This window comes from Pelodiscus sinensis, chromosome 9, assembly GCF_052426305.1.
Source record: "Pelodiscus sinensis isolate ZL-2025 chromosome 9, ASM5242630v1, whole genome shotgun sequence".
Lineage (NCBI taxonomy): Eukaryota > Metazoa > Chordata > Testudines > Trionychidae > Pelodiscus > Pelodiscus sinensis.
The window spans coordinates 38,193,263-38,211,802 of NC_143060.1; the positions used below are offsets into that span (position 1 = coordinate 38,193,263).

General features: G+C 48.3%; 1 protein-coding gene across 4 annotated transcripts in view; it reads left to right on the forward strand.

Annotated features, from left to right (window-relative positions):
• Positions 1–18,540, forward strand: part of TLCD4 (TLC domain containing 4) — a 114,940-nt gene that overhangs the window by 50,455 nt on the left and 45,945 nt on the right. For all 4 annotated transcript variants that reach the window (XR_016350266.1, XM_089780539.1, XM_089780540.1 and 1 more), the window contains exon 3: positions 4,904–4,993. Coding sequence is in view for 3 of the 4 variants with exons in the window: in XM_089780539.1 (XP_089636665.1) it covers positions 4,904–4,993 (90 nt within the window). In the remaining variant the exon portion in view is untranslated. The remainder of the gene's footprint in view (positions 1–4,903; positions 4,994–18,540) is intronic.

Genomic DNA, 18,540 nt, shown 5'->3' on the forward strand with positions numbered 1-18,540 from the left:
CAAATCTCACCTTCAGCATATGAGAAGATATTGGATTAAATGCTATATGAGACCCTAGCTTGCCTTTGGGTTTAGTACAATACAGCTCTGTCCTAATATTCACAAACTTCCCTTCCCAATGTCAATATCCTATGTTTATCATGGTAGAATTCTCCTTTAGAGACTCATCTTGTTTGACATAGATTGATGTTTTCCCACTCATGTTTTTTCAACTTGTTCATCAGGTTCTCAAGGCTGATATACTGTTTGTATATTCCATGTTCCAATAATTACCCTTTTCCTTAAAGTTCATCACATAATTTCCTGTATTGCTTCCTGTATTGCTGGTTATATTTGTACCAGTTGCACACTTTTCACCCCGCCTCAATATCTGGCCCTTGTTTGTCTGGGCATTGACCAGTGCAGCATACTTTTTTCTTTCTCTTTACATTCTTCATGTAGTTTCTGTCGTCCAAAAGTCATTAAGACTCCTTGGTTTTGTGTTTGACCAGTGTATTGCAAGGCATCTGTAACACTACTCTAGGGGTATGTCTACACTATAGCACTATTTCGAATTAACTTATTTCAAATTAGTTAATTCAAAATAAGATAATTCAAAATAACGCATCTAGACACAAAAACTAATTCAAAATAGCTTTTTTCTAATTCAAAATAGCGTGTCCACGTTGAGTGGACCCTGAATCTAAGGTAAGGCTGGCCGGAACCAGTGCCAGCAGGGCATAAAGGTCGGACTTAGTGTGTGGATCTGCTGCCTCAGGCTATTCGAGGTCTGTGCTTAAAGGGACCCGACCCCCCATCCCGGACAGACAGTTCTCAGGTTTCTCTGTTTGCTGGTCTACCTTGCTGAAGGACAGTAAAGAATTTGTGTCTCAGCGTGATCTGCTTGCCCTCACTTGGGACACCACAGCACTCTGCAACATGGAACCAGACCTGCCCCTGGGAACTGTGCTGCATCTCATGGACATGTTGCCAGCAGCCTGGCTGCACTGTCTGCAGGCTGCCATCCGGGAAGACCTTCGAGGGGCTGTCACGATACAGGGGGCCCTGCGGGAGAGTTTCCACCCTGAGGAGCGCTAACAATCTCCCCGGTCTGCCCCACTGGGGGCTTGTGCCCCATTCCTCCCTCTCATCCTTCCACTTACCCTTCCCTAGCCCTCCCTTCCTGATGTCAAATAAAATACACGTATTTTCAAAAATAGAAACTGTCTTTATTTAACACAATGGGGGGCTGAACCTCTGTGGAGACGGGGGAAAGGAGGCGGGAGAGGGCAAGAGAGAGAGTGGGAGAGGGGAGGGGGAAAACTGGGAGGAGGGAGCTGGAAAGGGGAAGCAAGGGGAAAAATGGGGAGGGGAAGCTCAGTGCTCAGGGGTGGGGGTCTTGCCGGGCCAACTGCCTTCCAGCACCGTGGGAGAGGGGGCCTCGGCATCCCCGGGGGATGGGGAGGAGGGTGCAGAGGTTGAGGAGGAGGGTGTGGAGGTTGAGGAGGAAGATGTGGGAGGGGGGCAGGAGTGGGAGGAGGAACAGTAGCTGGGGGGTGGGCAGCAGGCACAGGACCAACACGGGGCAGCACGCTGTGTACCAGGGCCTGCAGATGGTGACAGATGCCACAATCCTGGGCAAGCAGCTCCCGCTGGAACTCCCGGTTGTCTTGTGCCTGCTGCTCCATGATCCGGGTCTGGGCTCGCAGGGCCTGCAGGTGCTACTCTCTGTACCCCTGCCGCATGGTGGTGGTCCTGCTGAGGCCCCGGGTGCAGGAGCATGTCCCGGGTAGGGTGGTGTGCCCTGCACAAGCAGCTGGTGCGGCTGTAGAGAAAAAAGAGAAGTGGTCAGTTGTCCCTGGGGACACTGGATGATTCACAGCCCCCCCCGCGAGGTGAGGGCGACTATGCCCTGCACCGTCCGAGCCGATGTGCTTGCACAGAGGCCATGGTCGGCATGTCCGGCTCTGGCTGAGAGTGGGAGCTGCCCCAAGACTGCACCCGTGCCCCTGTGCTGTGTATAATGCGGCCGGGGCGGGGATGGGGGGGAGATGTCCCCTGCCCCTGTGTAGAGGGGGCATGTGAAGTGAGGGCGCCCTGCTGTGTCCTGCCCCGAGGTCGGGAGCGTGTCGGGTCTCTTCACACACATGTGTGCGTATCAGGCCATGGCCCCTGTGTCGCACGCAGCTGGAGCCACCTGCCCAAGGGTGGCACGGCACGTGCCCGCATGTGCACAGGTGGCTGCATGATCCATGGGAGGAATGCCCCACGCGTGCAGTCCCTGGTCTCCCTCCCCATCTTCCCCCTGGGTAGGGGACAGTGCTGGCACTTACCTGGTATGGCCTCCCTGGACGACCCTGCCGACTCCGGTGCTGGGACCACTGGTGGTGGCCCCTCTGCTGTGCCCGGGTCAGGGCCCTCAGCTCGCAGCTCACTGCCCCCCGGGCTGGCGCGGACCGCCCCGCCCCGCAGGATTCGGTCGAGGGTGGGGAAGTAGGGGCAGGTGGCAGCGGCGCTGCCCCTGGTGGCCCTGATGTATACCTGCCACAGCTCCTTAACTTTCAGGCGCACCTGCTTCTGGGTGTGCCAGTGTCCCTTGCGGGCCATGGTGGCCGCTGTGCAGCCATAGACGGTGGCATTCCTCCGACTGGTGCGGAGATCATGGACATTAGGGGCCTCCCCCCACACTTCAATGAGGTCCATGATCTCCGCACCAGTGCAGGTGAGTGTGTGCAGTCTACGGCCCCTGGTTGGCCCCTGAGTGCTGGGGGACTGGGCAGGGGATGGCTGGCTGCCACTGCCTGCCATTGTGTGGCCAATGGCTGAGGGTCTGTGGCTGCTGGCAGGCCTGGCTCTCGCACGGGCCCAGTGGCCAGAGTCTACCCCTTTAAGGGCCCCAAGGCTGGGGGAGAGGAGAGGAGTTTTCCTGGTTTGGCCCAGAGTGGCCATCAGGGGAAACTGGGAAGGGCTGGAGGCCCCCTCATTCGAAATAATTGTCTACACAGCACTTATTTTGAATTAACTATTTTGAATTTGGTGTTATTTCTCGTAGAATGAGGTTTACCAAATTCGAAACAAGTGCTCCGGTATTTCGAATTTATTTCGAAATAGCATTTGGCTGTATAGACGCTATTAAAGTTAATTCGAAATAACTGCTGTTATTTCAAATTAACTTTGTAGTGTAGACATACCCTAAGCCAGGGTATGTCTACACTACCCCACTAGTTCGAACTAGCGGGGTAGTGTATGCATACCGAACGTGCAAATGAAGCCCGGGATTTGAATTTCCCGGGCTTCATTTGCATAAGCCGGCTGGCGCCATTTTTAAATGCCGGCTTGCTCAAACCCCGTGCCGGGCTAGATAGTTCGAACTAGCAAGCCATTCCGAACTATCTGTACGCCTCGTTCCACGCGGCACGGGGTTCGACCAAGCTGGCATCTAAAAATGGCGCCGGCCGGCTTATGCAAATGAAGCCCGGGAAATTCAAATCCCGGGCTTCATTTGCACGTTCAGTATGCATACATTACCCCGCTAGTTCGAACTAGCGGGGTAGTGTAGACATACCCCCATTGACTATCCTCCAACACTGTTAACACTGTTAACACTGTTAACACTGTTAGTACTGTTAGTATTAATGAATGCTACTTTTTGAAAGTTGTTTTAATAACTTCACCATTGGAGACGTTATACAGTTGGAATTAAGATGGCTTTATTTAAATAATGATGTCATCTTGCATAGTTCCATCATGCCAAAATATGTTTTAGGGTGCTGTTTTACAGTCTTTGCACAGCTGTGGTAATGTCTTTGTTAATGTTAGCAACTGATTTAGAAAAGGAAGTACTAATCTCTAGTTTTTCTTGCGGGTCTTACAAAAATGAAGATTTTGTGTTTTTTGTTGGTTCCCTTCGACTTCCTTTACTCCTCATGAAAATAGAGTTACCGGCATCGATCACAGTGCCCCTTTCACTTTGAGTTAGCTGTCTTAACTAAACCGCTAATTTGAACCTTTATTGTGCGCTGTTTTAAATCTGCCTTTAGATGAACAATGAGTAGTTTCAAAATTTGTACATTTTGAGCTATACACTCCTTATTATGCTGTCTTCTGTGTAATATATCCAACTTGAAATTTAGAGGCACTTGTCCTAGCTTAGCTGCTGCTGTTCCCCCTTCCAAAGCCATCTTTAAAGTCATTATGAAGAGGAGGGAATATGTGAGTTTAATTGGATTGAAGATGAAACTGTGTGTCAAAATAAGCATTATAATTAATACTCTGTACCAGTTACATTCTCACCTGTGATATTCATCAGTTTTGTTCTTTGAGAGCCAGAAGCTTCTGGATTATATGCACAAGACAGTTCCTCTGTGAAGCTGTCACTACTAGAGTTTCTATTTAATAACTGTCCCACCTAAAAAAACAAAAATAAGAATAAAAAAGCATTTCAGCTGTTAAATGCGATGTTTACAAACAGAATTCCTGTAATATAGCATATAAAGACCAATTTGAAGTCAGAATAAAGTACAAGTTGCTTTTTGGTTCATTTAACAAATTGAACACTACTGGAAGAATCAACTTACAGAGCTTAAAGAATTTACTTTTTCAGATAAGTGTCCGTAAATGAGACATCTATCAAGGTATGTTAATTTTATGTTCTAACTACTTTGTTATTTTAAAAAATGAAGCCTTGATTGTAAGAAAAATATTTCCCCTTCTTCCTTATGTATATTTTTTCGGTCTGTATTAAAAGCAAGTCCTTCTATGTGCTGATAGATGAAATATAAAAATGAAATGTCCTTATATAAGAACTTCTGTATGTCATTCAAAATTTCCTTGGAAGTATACCATCTTCAGTGCAAGATGGTATATTTTAAATTGTGGTATTCAGAATGACAATAACAAATGAAATATGCATTTCTTTTTTCAGGACAGTATCCTCATTCCATGCCTTGGTGGTTGGTGCTTTCTGTGTTTATATCTTATTATATGATGACGCTGTTAATGCTGACCATGTCTGGTAAGACAAGTTATATCAAACTGACATTTTAAGGATATGACTTTTTTCTCTGTTTCCCATTTTCCCATCTTTGTCTCCATGTGTTGCTATCATGTTAGAGGGCTATCTAACCAGATGATTATTCAGTTTCTTTTAAAATGTGGAGGGACCATTTATATGTCTGTCCTGACTATCTAGTAAAATCCAAATTGTTTTGGCAATTAAAATGCCATTATAAGCATACCGTATAACAGTTTCTACAAAGTAATACGGACAGTTAGACACACATTTCTCAGAATTGTGAATGGAAATTCAATCTCCAATTTTAATGCACAGTTCTGAAAATATAACCCTAAACAGTCAATAAGATTGCAAATTTAACATCAGTGTTTGCATCTATTTACTATTTTGTTTGTGAATTGAAACAGGGAAGATATAGTGCACACTCAGGATGTGTGCATGGGAAAAATATGACCAAAAGTTAGATGAGATATTTTTTAATAAAATGAAGACAATATATCAGTTTTTCTTCAGCTTCCCCCAAAAGGTTTTTATCAATAGCAGTGGAGCAGAGGTTCTATCCCTGTTAAATGCTTCAGCTACTCCAGTAGTTTCTCAAACTTATTAGGTCTTCCTGCATTGCAATTAAAAACCCAAAAGAAAATAAATTTAGCAGTTTTGGTCTTTGGTGTCCTTTCCCCCTACATCAGGCTTTTGCAAAGTAATACAGGATTTTTTTTTGGTTTGATTTGATTCATGAGATTGTTAGGAGAAAGTTGAAGCTGTTACCCTTTATTAGGAGTGACTTTTCCTTTTCTTTGTATCCATACAAGAAGTACTGTTGGTTTTACCTGTATAATTATGCTTTTTTTTTTTAAGCCTTAGCTTGTCTTTCCACCATACATTTATTTTAAACTGAATCACAACATGGAAAACTGATGAAACTTAAATGCAAACAATATTTCATCTGGTTTTAAGAGAACAGAACAAAAATCTGCATTTTTTATGGTTCATTTGTTTACAGAGGAGTCATATAATACAATATGCTCTCGTGTACTGGACAGAACAGAGTGCTATGAAGTTAGGAGTTCTAAACACACCGTTGCCACTGATTTGTTATGTGGCTTTGTGCATTTCCCTTAACATTGTTCTATTTTTTTTCATTGGTAAGAATGGGATAATACTTTCACTGTGTCCTCACAGGGGTACTATTATAACTGTTTAGGGCTCTGTCCAGTAAGATTCTTATCTTCCTTGATTTTCCTTGGCTTCAGTGGAAATCACCTTCATGGATCAAGTCAAAATCTGAATTTCACTTTGAAGATATACAGTGCTAAGTATTTTTATTTTGCATAAACTGATTATTGGTATTACTTCTAGTGGCCATTACAGAGAAGGCTCTTCTGAACCCCAGTGTTCCTGCAGGCGCAGCAAGTCTGCAGAAATTTCAGTGATGCCCAGAATGCGCAGAGCCCATATATCCCCCAGTCAAATTCTCTCCCCCCACCTGTCTAAGGCTCTGAGAAGGCGTTTGGGTGGGAGAAGAGTGCAAGATCTGGGAAGGAGTTGCGTGTTGGTTGCAGGCTCTGGACTGGAACAAAGGATTGAGGGTCTTGGGAGGAGGTTAGGCTCTGGGAGAGAGTTTGGGTACAAGAAGGGTTTGGCGTGGAGCTCTGGGAGGTCTTGGGTGAAGGTGGGGATCTGGGGTGTAGCCTCTGGGAGAGAATATGGGTGCAGGTGGAGGTCTGGATGCAGGCTCTGGGAGGATGTTTGGGAGTTGGAGGGGGGAGGGAGCTTGGGGGGCAGGATAGGGATGGATGGAAAGAGTGAAATCTCTGGAGGAAGTGGAGTGCACAAAGGAGTGTCGGGGGAATTGATGGGGGATGCCATACAGGCAGTCCTCGACTTACGCGGATCCGACATGTCGGATCCGCACATACGAACGGGGCTTTTCTCGCCCCGGAGCTTGCGGGCGGCGGGACCGCCCAGAGTGCAGCGGTCCCGCCACCGCGTCCTCTGGGGCGAGAAAAGCTGCTCTGGGTCTCCCTGGTGTGCTGGGGGGGACTCCCCAGCACAGCAGGGAGACAGGAGCAAAGCCGCAGAGGCGGGGGACCCCGCCGCCTCTGCGGCTTTGCTCCGGGGCAAAGGAGCAAAGCCGCACGGGCAGCGGGGTCCCGCTGCCTGTGCGGCTTTGCTCGGGTCTCCCTGGTCTGCTGGGGGGGGAGGGGGCACAGCTAGTGCGCCCCCCCCCCCAGCAGACCAGGCTTTTGTTGCGGGATGCCTGGGGTAGAGCAGCTGGGGTGCTGCCGGGTTGGTCCTGCAGGGACCTACCTGGCAGTGCCCCAGCTGTTCTGTCCCAGGAGTCCAGATTCAGCCGCTGTTGAAACTGATCAGCGGCTGATTCCAGGAAGCTGGGGGCAGAGCAACTCTGCCTAGGGCTTCCTGTAGTCAGCCGCTGATCAGTTTCAGCAGCGGCTGAATCTGGAGCCAGTTCCGACTTACATACAAATTCAACTTAAGAACAAACCTATAGTCCCTATCTTTTACGTAACCCGGGGACTGCCTGTACTTACCTGGGGCACACCCCTCTAGAAGGCTAGGGGTCTCATGGTGCTGCTGCCCGTACATACTCCCTTCCCTGTGCGCCCTCCCTGATTCCCCACATGCTGCTCCGTGTGTCTTGAAACCCCGTTTGCCTACCCCGAGCGAGTTAAAATGCAGGGCAAGGGGATGGCCCGCTGTCACAGCTACTGATATGTGCATTCCTGTGGACAGGGGAGGAGAAGAGGAATAACCATGCTGTTCACTGCAGATCTGTAAGGCAAAGGAAGGCAGTGCCTTCCCAATGCTAGGGCTGTGCTGGCTCTAACCCCCCTCTCTCTGCCTCCAACTTCCATGTGGTATTGCTATGGAATGTTTTTTAATATGGTTCAGGCAGGTTCTAGGATTGCTGGGAAAGCTGAGTAGCAGAGAGCGTCCTCACCAGCTCGCCCCTGAACCTGCATGGAACATACACAAGACTCAAATTATAGTCTTGTAAGCTCTCCTTGCTGCTGCAGCCTGCAGTACTCTCCAGCACACATTCTCTAGGAAGAGTGCGTGCCCTGCTTTGAAGAGACCACTCCACCCAGCTTACTGTGTTGCTGCTGCTACTTGTTTTCTGGTTTCTTCCCCTCCTCAGTTCCCTCCCTACTTGGCCCCTCACCTCATCCAGACTCCCTCCCTGCACCTTGGCCAACGGTGGGCAAAGTAGGCTTCCTCCTGGCTTCCCCTACCGAGAGGTGAAAGTAAGTGGGTGTGCCCTGGTGTGCAGCTCAGGCAAGAACTGGCTGAGCTCTGACAAAAGCCAGCAGAGAGCTATTTAAAGTGCTGGCAGGGACCTGGATTGCAATGGGACAGTACCTGTAAGAAATTTTAAGTTACTCTCACCGCTGCCTCCCTTCTCCTCCTTTGCCCTCTCCTTGCTCAGCTAGCTCCAGACAGAGAGTTCCCTGCCTTGCCCTCTGCTCAGCCTCCGCTGTTTGATCTGTGTGGAGTTTCCACCTCTCCCCACCTTTTGCCCCAGTCTAGCTGCTGCTCACTCCTCTGAGTCTTCTTCTTGCCTTCTCCCTGCTCAGCTTTCCACTGCCCCCTCTTGCTAGTGTACTGAGTAATGGTGAGTTTGGTTTCTGTGAGCCTCCCTGGCCATGGAGCACCGGGAAGGGAGGAGCCGCATGCCAGCCCAGAGTGGGAGGAGGATGTGCATCCCAGTCTTGCGGTCCTGGAGCACCGGGGATGCGGGGAGGAGGCCCTGGAGCATGGGAAGGGCAGGGCTGGGGGCAGCAACACTCTGCACCTAGAATGCCTACAGTAGGCATTCTGGGGGTGGAGTGTGGATGGGACCAGGTAGGCGGTTTGGGAAGGCAAAACCTTCCCACGCCTAGGCTATCACCTGCCCATGATAGGAAGCACTCAACGTTTTTGTGTGAAGAAGTGAAAATTGGGTGACAACTTTTACAGTCTGATTCCAATCATTTTCTTTGTATCAGGGGGCAAATGCCAACTGAGGATGAGGCCTGACACTTTGTTTTATTGTGTGAAGAAAGGACAGAGATTTCTCAATTAGCTTTAACTGGTGCTTGCCATTATGTATTTCCCAGAATCAGTGAGAGGGGTTCTGGGCATTTGTAAGCTGCCTGCATGTCAGCTATAAGGGCATATAAAAATCTGTGACTATGGTGACTTTGTCTGAAATGCTTCTGGATCTGTGTGTGGTACAGGCAAAGTGGGTTAACTTCAGGGTTTTAATGCATGGATGTGAATCTTAAACTTCATTAGGCAGTCCCTGTAAATTATTTATTTAGATTATGTGATACCCACTTCGGTCGATGGGTATCATTATAGGGTTAGTACACCTTTGTGTCAGGTTCTTTTTGGATACATAGGAAGATATTATCCCTGCATTTGAGCTTAGGATCTAATCAGGCATTACACATGGTTAAATGTAACAAACAATAGGAATAAGTGGAGAGACAAAAGTTACAGTGGAACACCAGGTGATTATTCAACTGAGCTGCATGTACTACTTGGTGGTATAGGACAGGAGTTTTCAAAGTTGGGTCGTGGGCCTCCCTGCGTAAGCTGCTGATGAGATGTGACATGTTCTGTTTATCTAAGTGTCCATAGGCATGGAGCCTCATAGCTCCCATTGGCTCAGTTCACTGTTTCCAGCCAATGGGAGCTGGAAATGTTCTGTATCTTAACTATCCTATCCAGATCCACCATGCTTGCCGGTACTAAGGGGAAGTTTACCTTTAATCATCCCTGACATAATGTCTGAAGATAAACTAGAGGGTCTTTCAGGGATGTAAGCAAGTAGTCAAGTAGTTCACCAACTACTGTATCAGAGGCAGCAAGGGAGGGGGAGCAGGAACCAGTGCTGGGAGGAGCCAGCAAGAGAAGCCTGCCGAGGCCCCCCCATGGACAGGGGCTGCTGGACCTGGTGTGAGCCGGGACTGAGCAAGCTCGGCTCAATCCTGGCTTGTGCTGGGTCCAGGACTGCTGTGACTCTGCATTTTAAATATACAGTAAAACTCCAATAGTCCGGCATCCAATTGTATGGCACTCCTGATAGTCCAGCATCAAAATGGCAAGAGCCTAGTGAGTGAGCTTTGGCAAAAAACGAGTCACAAGGCAACAGCGGCAGCAGCTGAACCGAGCGAAAAGGGTAAAAAAGGGTTAAAAAAAGTAAAACATCATAGAATACTGTATACAGTATGTACAATAAAAAGGGTTAAGAACACTTTGTATACAGTATATAATGTATACAGTATATATATAACCAGTTTATAGTACCTCCTGATAGTCCAGCATATCTGATAATCTGGCACCACCTAGGTCCCAAAGGTTCTGGATTATCGGAAGTCTACTGTAGTAAGAACCGGCCCAGCTTTTACTACATTTAAAATGCAGAGCTGCAATGGGGGTAGGTCCTGGACCAGCACAAGCCAGAATTGAGCAAGCCCAGATCAGTCCTGGCTAATGCCGGGTCTAGGACTGCTGCAGCTCTGCATTTTAAATATAGTAAGAACTGGCCCAGCTCTTACTACACTTAAAATGCAAATCTGCAATGGGAGTAGGTCCTGGACCCAACGCAAGGCTGGACCGAGCGCTTTCCCTTGTTGGCTAATCATGTAGACTATACAAATTGTATTGACTACACGATTAGCCAACTACCGGCCTCTTAACATCCTTAGGGTCCTTATTCAACTACAAACCATCATCTTTTTAGCCAGTTGTAATAAATCATCTAGAATCAGTAAAGCAATCTTATTCATAGTAGATGAACCCAGAATAACACCAGGTTAAATACAGCATTTGGACTGGAATTTTCTAAATAAGCAGACAAGTTATATAAGTTGTCTTCTGAGGAATTCTTGTTCTTCTGTTCAACACAAAATTCCTTAGTGGTGATTGATACTGCTCAGAGGTCTGAAGGAGGTGAAGTTAATTCTGTCTTTTTGAAAAGAGAAAGAGAGTAAGAAGCTAGATGTTCTCTGTTGTAGTACAGTAATAGTTTTTAAATGCAATAATTAAAATATGGCCCAGGAGCTAGTCAATGGATTTACCTTTACCTCTAAGTTGATTGTTTTCTGCACTGGGTTGCAATTGTATGCTTTTATGGGTTGCAATTAAAATATCAAATAAATATGAAGCTAAATAAATGTCACTAACTAATTTACTTCTCATTTCCCTCAAGTAATCAAATTTGAAACAATGCAATGATCTAATTAAGGTAACTATCATAATTCTGTCAAAATTTAACCAGTAGATGAATTATACAATTTTTTGGGCATGTCAATGATTAAATGCAGACCTTTAATCATTTTGGGTACATCTAGACTACATGCCTCTGGCAACAGAGGCATGTAGATTAGACTACTCGGCATAGGAAAATGAAGCGGCGATTTAAATAATCGCCGCTTCATTTAAATTTACATGGCTGCCGTGCTGAGCCGATCGGCTGTTTGTCGGCTCAGCATGGTAGTCTGGACGCTCCGCGGTTGACATCGAAGGCATTTGTCGACCTCCCAGGTATGCCTCATCCCAGGAGGCATACCTGGGAGGTCGACAAATGCCTTTGATGTCGACCGTGGAACGTCCAGACTACCGTGCTGAGCCGAAAAACAGCTGATCGGCTCAGCGTGGCAGCCATGTAAATTTAAATGAAGCGGTGATTATTTAAATCGCCGCTTCATTTTCCTATGCCGGGCAGTCTAATCTACATGCCTTTGTCGCTAGAGGCATGTAGTCTAAACGTACTCCTTGTTGCTCAACTCTGGACTTTTTTCAATTTGTGCACATCTTTTCTGAAATGTGGTGCTCAGAAATTGACACAAAACTCCCGTTTAGGCCTAATTAGCACAAAGTAGAGTCGAAGGATTACTTCTCGTGTCTTGCTTACAACACTCTTGTTGATACATCTCAGAATTATGTCTGTTATTTTTGCAGTAGTATGACACTGAGGAATGATATTTAGCTTGTGCTCCTGTATGATCCCCGCAGATCCCTTTCTGCAGTACTTCTTTGTAGTCATTTCCCAGTTTGTATATATGCAATTGACTATTCCTTCCTAAATGGAGTACTTTGCATTTGTCCTTATTGAATTGCATGTGATTTGTATCAGAACAATTTTTCAGTTTATCCAGATTATTTTGAATTTTAAACGTATCTTCTAGTGCACGTTCAACTTCTCCAAATTTGCTATCATCCACAGATTTTATAAGTTTATTCTCTATGCCATTATCTATTGATGAAGATACCGAATGACATTGTACCCAGAACTGATCTCTGTGAGACTCCACTAGTTATGCCCTTCCAGAATGATTATGAACCACAGATAACTACTATCTGAGAGTGATTTTCCTACCAGTTTCGTACCCACCTTATTGTAGCCCCATCAAGGTAGCATATTAATGAGATGGTCATGCAAGACAGTACCAAAAACTAGAGTCAAGATGTGTCGTGTCTCCTGCTTCCCTGTACCTACAAGGTTTGTAACCCTATAAAAGAAAGCTATCAGGTTAGTTTGACACAATTTGATATTGACAAATCCATGCTGTTACTTATCACCTTATTCTTTTCTAGATGTTTGCAAATTGGTTGCTTAATTATTTGCTCCATTATCTTTCCAGGTACAGATATTAAGATGAATGGTCTGTAATCTCTAGTTGTCCTTATTTCCCCTTCTATAGATTACTGTCCTGGGGTGTACTCCCTCAGACCTTCAGGGGCCTTATCATCGGGAGCGCTCCCCATACTGGCCTTGAATCCTGTTCACACCTAAACCCTTTTCCCCGTGTCCCCATGTGTTCTGAGTCCTTCACTCAGGATAAACGTTGTTCAGTCCTTACTTGCAGTTTGCAGCTCCCGGTTCCCAGGAATGGCGCTGTCAGCCTTGGAGGGGAGGGGGACCTGGGCCCTCCCTCACTCCAGGTCCCGACCCAGGCCCCTAAGGACAGGGGGCACTCCCCGGTCCGGTTGGTGGGGACATACCTGTAACTCACCAACCCATGGGCTTCCGGACGCCTCATCCTGAGCCGCTTCCTCCTCTCCATCCTGCTCTGTCTCTTCTGCTCAGGTCATCCGTGCCCCCTTTCGGTGTCCAGCACTGACCTTTTGAAGGGCCCGCACCCTGTTGCTCCTTCCCTTTGCACAGCCACACCGGCATAGACACCTGGAAATGGCGCTCCCCAGCTGACGCCCCCATGTATGCGCTCTGAGCGGTGCCTGGGCAGACCTCCTCGTACATTTGCACCGGCATAGGCACCCGGAAACGGTGCTCACCAGCTGGCGCCCCCTTACATACGCTCAGAGCTGCGTCTGAGCAAACCCTGCACTGCTGCCACGGGGCCGTCTTTTGACTGCAGAGCACTTCTGTGGTGTCTTGGGGAGTGTGGGAGTTGGCGGGCTCTGGCGGCGGAGAGCGCAACACCCCATCACACACCCACACCCTTAGGTTTCTTACTTCTGCTTCCTGTGTGTTCTCTTCTTCTTCTTTAGACCTTGAGAAGAAGTCAGCGTTGCTATGCTTCACCCCTGCCCTATGTAGTACCTCGAACTTGTAGGGCTGTAAGGCTAGATACCACCTCATTATTCGTGGGTTAGTATCCTTCATTGACTGGCGCCACCGTAGTGGAGCGTAGTCCGTTATTAGTTTAAAAGGATTCCCGAGCAAATAGTACCTCAAAGGCTCTATTGCCCACTTCACCGCCAGCGCCTCCTTTTCTATGGTCGAGTAGACCTGTTCTCTGGGAAATAGCTTTCGGCTCAAGTATAGTACCAGATGTTCTTCCCTTCTGATCTTTTGCGCCAGAACGGCTCCCACTCCAACCGCTGATGCGTTGGTCTGTAAAATAAACTCCTTTGAGAAATCAGGTTGCACCAACACCGGAGCTTGCGTTAGGCATGACCTCGGTTGCTGAAACGCTCGTTTGCACCGCCCCGTTCGGGACAGTTACAATATGATGACTCACTATTGAAGTGCATCCCGGTGTCATGGACAGCACACCTTCTTAGATTGCGTCCCTTTGGTTAAATTGGTCAATGGAGCAGCTACCATTGTAAAGTCAGGTATAAGCCTTCAATAACAGCCGACCAGTCCTAAAAGTTGACGCACCTGCTTTTTGGTTGTAGGGGTATGATATTCCACGAGGGCTTGAACTTTGCTCACTAGGGGCTTTAGCTTCCCCCTTCCTATGGTGTATCCCAAGTATGTAACCCCCCGCTGTCCTATATAACATTTCTCTGGGTTAGCCGTGAGTCCTGCATCCTGCAGCATCCTCAACACCGCTTGCAAATGCTGCAGGTGTTCAGGCTAGGTTAAGCTATAAATGACAATGTTATCGATATAGGCTGCGGCATATAGTTGGTGTTCTCTAAGTACCTGGTCCATCAATCTCTGAAATGTTACCGCAGTCCCATGCAACCCAAATGGCATAGTCCTAAATTGAAATAGCCCAAATGGGGTAGAAAAAGCGGTCTTTTCCCTGGACATAGATGTCAATGGAATCTGGCAATACCCCTTTGTTAAATCTAATGTTGAAATATACTGAGCTTGTACCAGACTCTCCAAAAGTTCATCCACCTGCGGCATTGGGTAGGTGTCAAGCCGAGAAATCACATTTACCTTCCAAAATCTATGCAGAAATTAACGGCCCAATTCAGCTTTGGCACTAAGACTATTGAACTTCGCCAGTCCCCTCAGGATTCTTCGATCACTCCTAAACGCAATATATTCTGCACCTCTTCTTGCACTGTGTCCCACATTTTTCTTGGCAGCGAGCACACCGGATCACATACTTTGTGTCCCGGGACTTTTGCAATATGATGACTCACTAACGAAGTACGTCCCGGTGTCATGGACAGCACCTTTTGGTAAGACTTAAGGACTTCTAGCACTTCTTTCCACTGGGCAGAAGTCAGTTCCTTCCCCATCACCACCTCCCTGGGACCTCCAACATCCCCTGCCCAGGGCCCTAAGCTGATGGATGGTGGGGAGGGGACTATCAACAAACTCTTGCACAGGTTCCACTTTTTTAAAAGGTTAACGCGGTAGACCTGCGTTCCTCGCCTCTTGCCTACCAACCGCACCTTGTAATCTACAGCCCCTACTTTACGAATGATTTCAAAGAGTCTCTGCCAATTTGCTAAGAACTTGGATTCCTTCATGGGCAGCAAGAGGAGTACCCTATCTCCGGGTTTAAACTCCCTCAACTTAGCCTCTCTGTTATAATAATATGCCTGTTTTTCTTGGGCCTGGAGCAAATTGGCTTTGGCAAAGTCCCCTAACCGTTGCAACCTCTCCCTCAGGTGTAAAACATAGGGGCCCTGAACTCGTGATGCCTATTCTTTCCAGACTTCCTTAACTAAGTCCAGGATACCTCTCGGCTGACACTCATATAAGAGCTCAAAAGGGGAGAACCCCGTGGAAGACTGGGAGACTTCCCTTACCGCAAATAGTAAGGCCAGTAACAACTTGTCCCATTCTTGTGGGTCCTCCTCCATAAAGCAGCGGAGCATACTTTTAAGTGTTAGATTGAACTGCTCCACCATCCCATCTGCTTGCGGATGGTATACGGAAGTACGTCAAGTTTTGATGCATAACAGTCTATATAACTCTGCCATTAGCTTAGATGATATATTGGTGCCCTGGTCGGTTAGTATTTCCCGCGGGATCCCCACTCTGGAAAAAATCTTCACTAATTCTGTGGCTAACATTGGGACTGTTGTGATTTTTAAGGGGACAGCCTCGGGGTACCTGGTGGCATAGTCCAATACTACTAATATATACTGATACCCTGTCTTGGACCATTCTAAAGGACCTACTAAGTCTATGGCTACCCAATCAAAAGGGACCCCTACCACGGGTAAGGAGACTAAAAGAGCTTTTGACCCAGTTCGTGGCTGGGTTAGCTGGCACTCCGGAAAGGAACTACAAAAGTCCTGCACCTCTTTATGCACCCCGGCCAGAAAAACCTCTGGGTGATTCGCTGCAGGGTCTTCTCCCTTCCCAGGTGGCCCGCCAAGAGGTTGGCATGGGTTAGTCTCAGTACTTGCGTTCAGTAACCTGCTGGGACTAATAAATGTCATGAAGTCCCTCACCTCCCTCCTGCATCTGTTACCCAATAGAAGCGGTTCACTCGTACCTCAAAATAAGGTCCTTGAGCACGATATTGTCCTGTGCCAAGATCCTGTTCTGCATTGCCAACTTGTTCCCAGGCTCTTGCCAAGGAGGGATCCGCTCTTTGCTCCAGTAGGAAATCCTTCCCCGTCACCCAGTCTGTCAAGTCGTCCTCATCCTCTGTGGCCTTCCTATTTTGGTTTGAGGCGGGGGGTTGGTCCACTCTTGTTGATCCTCCCATCATCACCTTCTGAACGGCCAAAACAGTCTCTGGTTCCCGGCTCTCAGACTTTGGGGACGTTTGCTGACTCCAGGTTTCTACTACACGCTGGAATCCTGGCCAGTCTCGCCCCAACAGCATTGGATACACCAATTTTGGCGCTAAGGCAACATGGCATATCACCTCCTCTACTTCATCTGCAATTCGTACCCAAGCTGTTGGCTAGGGTCGCACATCCCCATGGATGAACTTCATCCATACCAGCGTCCAAGCCCGCTCGAGTTCGGCCACCAAGTCTGCCTGTACAATTGTCTGCCCACACCCAGAATCCACCAGGGTCTGTACTGAAGTTCCTTCCACCTTTACCCCCACCGTCACTTTATCTGTGCCGTGCGGTCGGGCCCTCTGGGCTAGGGGCACTACCTGCCCAAAGGAGCAGTCCATAAAGGGACAGTCTCTTCGAAAATGCCCCTCCTGGCCACACTCATAACAACAACTTTGAGTCATTCCCCCCAGCGTCGGTGTTCATCCGACTTCTTCCAACCTTGCTCCTTTCCTTGGCCCCAAATCCTCTGCTTCTGCTATGGCCGGCTTATTATCCTCCCTACTGTTTGGGACCCATACTAGCCCTGGGCTCCTGCCTCCCCGGGGAAGGCGAGCTCTCCTTGGGAGGGGACACTCTTCTTGACTTTCTGAGGATTCTTTATTTCTTCCTCCCTGCCCTTTAGCAGCTAGATAGTTCTCCATGAGGGTGTCGGCTTCGGCCAGAGTCACCGGCCTATGTTGCCGCACCCACCTTTGAGCCTCCCCCAGCAAAATCTGTAGAAACTGTTCTAACACTATCGTGTCTACCAATTGGTTGCTCATATGGCGATCTGGTTGTAGCCATCTCCAGCTGGCCTCATGCAATTTCTGGGCCACCGCCCGCGGGTGTGCCCCAGGTAGGTACTGTTCCTGCCGGAACTTCTGCCTATATGTCTCGGGCGTTACCCCGGCTTGATCTACTATAGCTTCCTTCATGTTGTAATAATTTAACGCCTCCCTGGCAGTTAGGCTCCGATAGGCTAATTGGGCTTGACCTGACAGATAGGGTGCGAGTAGCATGGCCCAGTGCTCCTGGGGTCATCTGGCCACAGTGGCCACCCTTTCAAAGGTGACCAAATACACCTCAGGGTCGTCTTGCAAGCCCATCTTCGTTAATCATATGGGTAACTGCGGGGTCCCAACCACACTTTCCTCTAAAGGCAGTCCGGTTTCCCCTCTGTCCCCTCCCCCCCCGGTTTGCCCCAAGGCGATGCCCTGCTGGAACAATTGCTTATGCTGAGCTTGTTGCTGATCAGCAAGCTCCTGCAGCAGCTGACGCTGCTGTTCTTGTTTCTGAGCAGCTAATTGCTGCAACAATTGAGTCTGTTGCTGCTGTTGCTGCCATTGTTGCTCAGCCAACCACTCAAACATTTTATTTGGGTCCATCATGCCCCCTCTCCTGATTATACTCTTTTTAAAAAAAAAACGGTGCCCCTTAAATCAAGGGTTAGGATCAGTTACCCATATTCTCCTCCATCTGTCCTGGGGTATACTCCCTTAGACCTCCAGGGGCCTCATCATCAGGAGCGCTCCCTGTACTGGCCTTGAACCCTGTTCACACCTAAACTCTTTTCTCCGTGTCCCTGTGTGTCCTAACAGAGTCCTTCGCTCAGGATAAACATCGTTCAATCCCTACTTGCGGCTCGCAGTTCCTGGTTCCCAGAAATGGCGCTTTCAGCCTGGAAGGGGAGGGGGTTCTGGGCCCTCCCTCACTCCAGGTCCTGACCCAGGACCCTAAGGACAGGGAGCACTCCCGGTCCGGTTGGTGGGGACACACCCGTAATTCACCAACCCACGGGCTTCTGGACGCCCCATCCTGGGCCGCTTCCTCCTCTCTGTCCTGCTCTGTCTCCTCCACTCAGGTCATCCGTGCCCCCTTTCTGCATCCAGCACTGACCTTTTGAAGGGCTTGTGCCCTGTTGCTCCTCCCCCTCCTACGCCCACGCCGGCGTAGATGCCCGGAAATGGCACGCCCCAGCTGGTGCCCCCATGCATGCGCTCTGAGCGGTGCCTGGGCAAACCTCCTTATACACCTGCACTGGTGTAGGCACCCAGAAATGGCGCTCACCATTTGGTGCCTCCATGCATGCGCTCAGAGCGGCA